The sequence below is a fragment of the Anoplophora glabripennis genome, unplaced genomic scaffold (assembly GCF_000390285.2).
Source record: "Anoplophora glabripennis isolate ALB-LARVAE unplaced genomic scaffold, Agla_2.0 scaffold57, whole genome shotgun sequence".
Lineage (NCBI taxonomy): Eukaryota > Metazoa > Arthropoda > Insecta > Coleoptera > Cerambycidae > Anoplophora > Anoplophora glabripennis.
Genome location: NW_019416296.1, coordinates 1,637,155 through 1,646,654, shown reverse-complemented (window position 1 = coordinate 1,646,654; position 9,500 = coordinate 1,637,155). Strand labels below are relative to the sequence as shown.

At 30.2% G+C, this 9,500-nt stretch overlaps 1 protein-coding gene across 1 annotated transcript in view; it reads right to left on the bottom strand.

The window, feature by feature from the left end:
* The window catches only part of LOC108917509, a 107,963-nt gene that overhangs the window by 14,543 nt on the left and 83,920 nt on the right, over positions 1 to 9,500 (bottom strand). Inside the window, exons 4-5 of the mRNA XM_023453967.1 lie at positions 6,274 to 6,407; positions 3,420 to 3,576 (exon numbers count right to left, since the gene is read on the bottom strand). Of these exons, the coding sequence (XP_023309735.1) occupies positions 3,420 to 3,576; positions 6,274 to 6,407 (291 nt within the window). The remainder of the gene's footprint in view (positions 1 to 3,419; positions 3,577 to 6,273; positions 6,408 to 9,500) is intronic.

The following is a 9,500-nucleotide window of genomic DNA, read 5'->3' as shown; positions in this document are numbered from 1 at the left end:
AAAAACCGAGCAGGAATCGCTATTTTCAAATTCTGAGCGGATTTTGACCAGATTTTGTATAAAGGGGTTTTTTGGGTCGCTGATTACGAATATGAATTCACATTGTAAAAATTCAAGATGGCTGATCCAATATGGCGGGTGTACTTTTTTGAAATCCACCGATTTCAGTAAAATTTGGCATCATAAGGATTGCTGGTTGATCTCACCTTCATTAATCACACATCTGGAGCCAGATTTTCATAAATCAAGGTAAAAGATTCCACTCCGTCTAAAAATGTGACTTCGCTTAAAAAAATGACTTAAGGACTCTACACATGTAATGATGTGTAGTGTGATGTGCTTGTTTCCATGGGACAAGACAAAAAAGTTTCTACTTTATTCTTTCATTTATTTAGTCGTGCATGGGCTTATGGTTTTCCAATCAGATTTTTTTAACTACTATGCAGTTTTCCTATGGCATTTAGATGCTTTTATTTCTTAATAATTTTAAAGTTCAAGGAAAAGGACACATTACTGCCACACAGCACATCACTGCATCTGCTTATGCCTTCAATCTAAAAATGTGACTTTGCCGAAAAAATGCCGCCTACTCGGCCTAAAATTATGACTCTGCCTACAAATTTGATTCCACCTGAAAATCTGATTCGTGTTCAGGAGGCCAAATTACTACGAAAAATATATGTCGCATAAAAACTATACCCAACTTTTTTTTTTCTGTGTGGCTGTGATAATCAAGAGAAAATCAAAATGAGTAAAAAATTATTTCAGAAGGCACGTCGCTATTAAAGAATAATTAATTATCCTGATTATTGTTGCAAAATTATAGAATGACTATATATATTTTAAATATTTTGATTATAAAAAATTATCTATTAGAGAATCAATATGGCCATAATGTGATATATTTTTCAATTATAAAAAAGGAGGCAATTGTCATAAAAAAAGAAGAAAACGTGACATTCTCAAAGAGAGATTTTGGAAAAAGATAAAATTTTGTTACCAGTACCGAAATCTATAATAAATACGTGTGCTACTAATCATCACTCTCATTTTGAACTCTCGTGTTGCTGCAGACGGTTAGTTTGTATGTGTACACGAAAATTATTCATCTTATTATGAATAAATAAACTTTTCCGAATTTATTAAATTTAGGATCAATATTATAAAGTTAAATACTCTAATATTTAAAAAGTTTAAATCGACTCTTATGATGGTGTCGTAGCCTCACCTTCGGCATTCTTGTTTAAAATATTTGCTTGTCTTTAAAATATCTTCAAAATGCCTTTTCTCGTAAAATTAGTAAACATTGTTTACTGTCAGTTTCTATCAAAGTATTCAGACATAAATTGAAATTATAATATAAATTTAAATTCTAAGCAACTTTTCTTAATAACATATTTCTATATATTGTTAAAAACAAAAGCAGTTTATTCTTAAACGATTTTTATAGGTATTTACCGATTTTCTTATCACCCTTTACATGCAAGATGAAAGTTCTCCATGCCAATCGCAATTTAAAGACAAGCAAAAATTTTAATCGAGAATGCCTTTTTCTCGTAAAATGAAAAATAAAATATTTTCCCTCTTTTCTGTTGTCACCGTGGTCATACTGTATAATCTGCGATTGAGGTTGTAGCTTGTAGCAGACTTTGTTGAATATATTTCCCTGACTATTAAAGGTAGATCTATCACTTTAATCCTGAGTCGCCCTATGCATTGAAAAAACAACTTTAGTTTATACGGGGTGTCGCGAAATTAGGGAGTAATATTTCTACAGGGTGTTCTATGTCGAAAAAGATTACTTTTTCTTTATATAAACGTGGGTCCAAAAATTCTTCCTAAGGAAGTTATAGCCACTGAGGATAGATAGGCCCCTATCTAATGATGGTTTTTTCTAAACAACTCCGAAACCAGTTGAAATAAATTTATAAAATTTGGTAACTAGCTTAACACTTATGTGCTCTGTCCGCTACTACAATGAAATTTACAAAATTTCGTCACATACGTTCCATCACGGGGGGAGGGGGGTAAAATTTTCCATAACTTTTTTAACTTTTGACTGAAAAGTATGAAATATCAGAGTTTTTTATTAAAAAAAGGTAGTCTTGGTTCATATTCGTAGAATGTTCCATTTTTATTTAAAATCCGTTTAATAATAAAGTTACATGTTACATGTTAATCACTGGGAATCGAAATTGTCAATATTTTTTATCATCGCAGGTTTTGAATAACAAAAATGCGTTTGGCGTCATTTGCATTGATAGTTCAGGTATTTACTTTTTGCGAATTGTTATTTTTACAGAAATTTATTATTTTTAGTAAATTATTATTTGATAAAGTAAAAAAAAACAATTGAATATTTTTCGACATAGGACACCCTGCAGAAATATTGCCCCCTAATTTCGGGACACTCTGTATGTCCTATGTTTCATCATAATTGTATATTCATAATTATTATTGGTAATTGCCTCGATAATTTCAAATGAGAATCTACACATCTAGCACTATTTTATTTGTTATGTTACATGAAACAAATAATGGTTTAGTTTAAATTTAGACAAATATAGGTAATACAAACTGATGATTAATATCTTTGTCTTTTTACCTTAGGTATGAAAAAAACTACCACATAGCTTTATAACACATTTTTTTAGACAGTAAAATTTTGATCTTTAAATGGTTAATATACCATCATTTTTGTCCCACGGTAAATGTACTAAGTGTTAGTTTCCGGAAGATCAGAACGATGTTGTGTGCTTAGTTGTTCCAAATAATTACACTGTCTGAAATGATTAGCCTCGATAGCCAATGAAAATATTAAATTTTATTAAAGTAGCTGTATATTATTTATTTTTGTTTCTATTAAAATTGTACTTTGTTTTAATTAAAAGCTAATGCTACCGGTTCTAATGCAAATAGTTAATTTAGATACCGTTGAAGTATTGTGTACTGTTAGAGACTCTTGCAAAAAATAGTGGGACGAAAGTCATATGGTCAGTTTTGTCACTTATATTTTTAAGTAACAATAATTACATTAATATATAATCTATAGTTAATTGGTTATAAAATTGTTTTATATAGTCATAAATTAATATTTCACAAATATTTTCTATATTGTGAGAGCTGACACAATAGCTTTGCTTGAAATACTCAATATTTAAATTATAACGTTACAACGCATTAATATTTATAAATATAAAATATAATATCGAAAAACTGTTATGTTAATATTTATTAATTCCATACGAGATAGGAAACTACGTACCTGATGAAACAATCCTAAGAAAAGCATGGGAACAAAAAGATATATTTCAGTAGTAGCTCTTTTTTACTTGAATACTTTTTGTCAAGGGTGATGATACAACAACAAGAATACAGGATATTTCTTTGAATAATTAATCGAAGATTCTTTTACTTACTACTGAGGTATTTCGTGGGCGATCCAACAATCCTAAAAGCTACGCATGGCGAAAATAGTCGTTCAGTTGGTTCATCGTTTGCGAGTTCTCTACATATCAGGTAAACCATCACCAGTCTTCCAGACATTTTATTCCGTAGATCGGGTTCTCCCACCCACTGAAAAATATCATTATAATTAATTCAGGCTGTAATAGTCACTAGATGCGCGAAAAGTATTGGCATATTGTAGAAATAATGAACCAAATAAGACTAAGTAAAAATAAAAAAGCAATGTCAATCCTCTGTATCGTAGGTGGCCAAGAAACGACCGTATCGCGGAAATAATCTACTCTTAGCAAATAATCGCACGAGATAGCAATTACAACGTCTTAAATGATTAGGTAGCATTTTCTGGTACGTTTTTAATTGACTGTAATGATATGAAAAGCCTTCAGGCGTACCGCAAAAAACCGTTAAATTTACATGCTACTGACGTTTTCCGACATGCGTCAGTACGATTAAGAAAAATCAGGGTAGCCCAGATATAATTCTGCATTCACATCCGCTCCATCGCCAAAGAAGAATTATCATTAAATTATATTTCACTGAAATGTTAAATGTCCTCAAATTTTCAGTAGGAAGTTTCTTCTAGGTTAAACGATGAGATATGGGATATTTGATTAATTTTAATTTTTCTTCTTTTGAAAAATGAGTATATAGAATTATTATCATTTTTAGTTTGAATAAAAATTGTAGATCATGTGGGTCAATCGTTTAACTAGGACAAATAGTTTTAGACAATTTCCAATTCTATTAAAAATCCTGATAAATAATATGATTTTCATTAATATTAATTTTTAGCTGCACCTCATATCCTTATAAATATTAATGTGCGTTTGAAAAAACATGTACATATATTACTGAAATGAATATTTCATTAAAATAGGGAAACTAAGAAATCAATTTATAGGGAAATAAATATTACTTCAAATACCACTAAATCTTCAGTTAAGTAGGTTGAAAGGCACTTACAATAAATTGCGAAACAACCTACAGTGGTTATACAGGATGTTCCGATTTATAGGTGTACATTAATGTACTACCTAAGTAAAAATATACCAGGCGCATATTTGGAAACTGTAACTCCCTGAAAATTGCATAATTGACAATTTTTGAAAAATTTATACATTAATTTACATCTTTAAAGATGCCCCTATAGGTACCATAAAATCTTCTCAATTTTGAAATTTATATACAAAAAAAAACCGTTATAAATTTATGAAATGTTTAAAAATACATTTATATTCCTTTTAGTTCAAAAATAATATAATTATGTCAATATTTTCGGAAATTTTGTCTGCATTTATTAAATTTTCTTTTCTTTAGAAATTCTTACTATTTTATAACCTATCTCTGCATTATTCGTGTAATAATTTTAAATTAAAATTTCTTCAAAAGTTTGATAAACAGATAAATCATAAACCATGCCTTGATATTTGTAATTTTAAAAAATAATGTATTAATGATGAACATCAATCATTTCTTTCATACTGACATGCATAAGCTAAGTTATCTCAACAAGCTTGTATTACTTAAAAAAAATATTAAAATTCAACCCGTTCGAAAAAAATATAAAGGCTCCACTGAGACGCGAATATAAATTTTGTAAAACATTAATATTCCTGCAATAAATTCAATAATTGTTAATTAATCAATATTTTCTTTTTTATTAGAAAGTTTTACGTGGGAAAGAATTAATATTAAATGTATTTAAATATAGGGCTTTTAGATATTTTTCTATTTAACAACAGCATATGGCAGTTATTTGTCATCTTTTCTATAGAAAGTGTATCGTAGAATTCGACATTACTTACTTTGCAAACTGATTTATTAAAATATAATTAACTATTAGTTTCGTTTTAGACATCGGGACTATATTTAAAATATATTATTAATATTGTCAACAATAAAAACAGGCATCATTGATGGGAAAACAAATGAAAAATGTTGTTTACTAAATAAATTTCCTTGACAAAGAAATATACAGTGATTAGAAAAATAAGATTAACATCTACTACTCAAATTAGAGGTATAGATGCAAAACTCACATTATCCACTTTTTAAAATTTTTCAGGAAGAAGGAATAACTGATTATTCACTTTTTTAGTGACTCTGAAACTTTTTTTGGTATTGTAGTAGAACTTTAACTTTGCTTCTTAATTGGTGAAATGACAGCACAACAATATTTAACTCCAAGAAAGTGGATAATGTGGGTTTTGATACAACTTTTTGGATAATGGTAGTTTTGCTCCAAATTATTCTACATAATATTATTTTTTACACCAAAATTCATGAAGTTAAAGGAACTTTGAAATAAATTCAATATCAATAAAACTTTTATGTAATATGGTAGTTCATAATCAAAATAAAAAGCTGAACAAAATACTTAGAATACGGTTTTATTATCAGTGATGAAGTGAAATATTTTTTATAATGAATCTAAAATTGCAAACAAAAAAATGTTGACAGTAAAAAGTTCTAATATCTGATATTTAAATATGAAACTTCAGAACTAAACTTATCTTACTTATAATTAAAAACTTATAGAAAAACACGGCACCAACCATCTAGGAAAGCAAAACAATACGAGAAGCAAAACTCACATTCTCCTTAGGCAGTCGGCCATATTGGTTTATCGCTTTAAGCTTTTTCATTGGTGAATATATGAATAATGTGAGTTTTGACAACTTCAGATCGTAGGATCGTTCAGATAAAATATTTCCTGATTACACGTAGTACTAGTGTACTATAAAAATAATATGGGCACATAACTATAAGAATATCGCGAAGCAGTGAGTCCTTAAAATAATTTACCTGTAAAAACGTTCGTCCCTCATCTCTGAAAATGCGAAATGGCACATCTGCGTCGACAGGATTTCGAAGTTCTACCCATCCACTTTCTGTCATAAATTTAGCCCCTGACACTGCACATACTGGTGTTCGAACTCCTGAAACAAAATAAAGATGCGGTAACATTGGCTAAGTGTATGTCGTATTACGGATATATTTCACAATTTTTTGCAAAAACATGTTGGTGAATAATCAGGCTTTGGTCGTCACTCTAACGTTAATAAAGTCAAGACTGATCTAATACTCAAAATTGTCGTACTAGAAATACATAGCACTTCGTAAATATAAACGAAAAGTAAAAGAAAAACAAGTTTTTATTAAAATGCATTAAAAAGAAAAACATAAAAAGGAGTTCATAAAACCCATAATATTGTGTAAACCCCAAACCACAGACAAAATAGCTATCGCCACAGACCGCTCCTGGAATAGGCCGGCAGTTTTAAATTTCCCAATTGCCGGTAGAGTACACTACCAGTAGAATTTTAGGAAGAATTCAAATGCAGCGGCCCGCATACCTACCCGTATCCTAGCAACATATAAACAAGACTTTGGTAATGTTGCCAGGCGTACTTACGGATTTTTTTTGTACACTTTCTTATCAACATCTGCTTTTTGCGTTACTGTATTTACTTAAATGTATGATGTAGGTATTGATAGAAATGTTTTTAAAGAATCAACGAATACCTATGTAGTTTCATATGATATTCTGCAGCGGTGTTACAATTAAGTTATTTAATCATAATTTCGTTAATTAGCTACCTACTATTTTCATTTTTTGGTATTGAAATACTGCAGAAAATATATTTATTATTATTATATTAGTACGTCGCGGAATGTAGGTACAGGTCTTTTTTTGTATTTTGACATCCACTTACAGGTTTAATAATTAAAGATAGAAAGAAACTTTAAATACAAATGTACGACTTTTCCTTTATTTCATTTGACATCAAAATTTGCTGGCATAAAATATATATGTTTAAAATTAAAGAAATCATTAAAAAAAAATTAAAATTATCCTTATGAAAATAACACACAACGATTTTTATAACTAACCTTTACAACAACATAAGGAGAATACCTAAAAACGAAATAACATTAATATACCTACAATTTTTACAAATCAACATGCAAGTGATCGTGATGATACAGTTGAAAATATGTTTTAATTTACTATTAATTGCTTCAAAAACAAATTCAAAATTATCAAGCAATTCGTCCTGTTCTTTTATTTCAATACTTATACTTATAAATAAGAAGTGGATCTTATTTGTGGAAGGGCGAAATGGGCGGTGACTATAGACGCCTTCAATATAGCCATCTTTCTCTATCGCACGGTTTTTTATGGCTTTCTTTATCGCTCTCACGTAACGGCCGATGAACCATGGGGACTTTCCGATCCTGTATGTAGTAAAAATACAGGGTGTCCAGAAACTAAACCTATAAATCGTTTTCTTCAAAAATGTTTCCTAAGTGAGGTAGGGCTCTTTGAAGATGGCCCTTTGACATTGTTTTTTTTTGTAATTGTTTAAGTCGCTGTTTATCTAAAATGAATAAACTTGGGTTATGTATTAACTCGTATGCGGACAGCTTTTTGATGTAAAAATGATCTTTTAATTGTAACTATAGGGGTCACATTTCAGGATCAGCTGATGTTTTTTTATATATTTTTTTATTTATAATAATAATTTATTGATGTCAGGACATAAGATAAATGTTTACACAAGTCATAAAAGAAATATGACACCAAAAGTATCAGTAATTAAAAATAGGTTAAAATTAAGCACAGATATGTGAATAAATCATTAAAAAAAATACTACAAATAAATAATATAGATACAAAAAAAGCACTATTACAAAATACATAAAGAAATATATCACACATCACACACATTACATGGTATTCCTAGGGGACTGACAAGAGCAACAAAATCATCATTAAAATAATCATCAAATGAGTAAAAAGCCTTCATTTTAAGAAAGTTCCTTATTCCCATTTTATAGTGAGCATTACACAAGGACCTAACTGCTTCAGGTAGCATATTAAAAAAGCGCACGCAATAGTAATTAGAACCGGCTCTAGTTCTACTTAGTCTAAGAGGAACAGGGTTTATATTGTACCTGTTTCTAGTAGGATAATCGTGGTTAATAAAATGTTGAAACATATGGATATTTTCCTTAATGTACAAGAGACATTCTAAGATATAGACACTTGGTAGTGTAAGTATGCCACATTTCTTAAAATGTTGTTTACAGTCCGCTCTATAGGGTAACCCAGCAATAATGCAAATACATTTGCGTTGTAATTTAAAAATTTTATCTGTTTGGCAAGAATGACCCCAGTTCAAAGTAGCATAGCACAGATGTGAGTGAAAAAACCATAATTGGCTGACAGCAATGTTTTTATCGAAACAAAATTAACAAGGCTTCTGATCAGGAACATCTTTTTAGATAGTTTTTTAGATAACTCGTCAATATGTTGCTTCCAAGACATTTAGCGATCAATGTTCACTCCGAGAAATTTCACTTGCGAGGCGCAATTGGTGAACTCATCATTCACATAACGCAAAGTAAACAAAATAGATTGAGTTTTGTTTTGATTGAGATACATTTTATTTGCCAAAAACCACTGCTTAACGTTATCCTGTGTGGTTTGAACATTATTACGAAGGACACTGGCCTGACCTGCACTATTTAGGATCGTAGTATCATCCGCAAAGAGGATAAACTTGGAAATGCTATCACTATTTGGTAGATCGTTTATATAAATGAGAAACAGGCCCAAGGGCAGGTCCTTGTGGGACTCCGTGATCCATGGTTAAGCATGAAGATTTACTTCCATTAAAAGAGACAAATTGAGATTTGTCACTCAGGTATAACTTAATAAGGGAGATACTATTTGGATCAAAGTTATAGCGCGAAAGTTTTTTAATTAAAATGTTGTGGCTCACACAGTCAAAAGCCTTAGTAAAATACCATTAGTAATGTCTCTATTCTTAAAGCTACTCAGAACTGAGTGCATTAAGTTGTTTATTGCTAGTGATTTATATACAGGGTAGCCCATCGAAAACGTACCGCAAGGCATTACAGGGTAGTAAAGAACTTTTCGACAAAATCCAAAAACAGGTCAAATTTGTTTCTGAGGGGGACAACTTTTGGCTCAAAAAGCATACCAAAATCTTCAACCCCCTAAG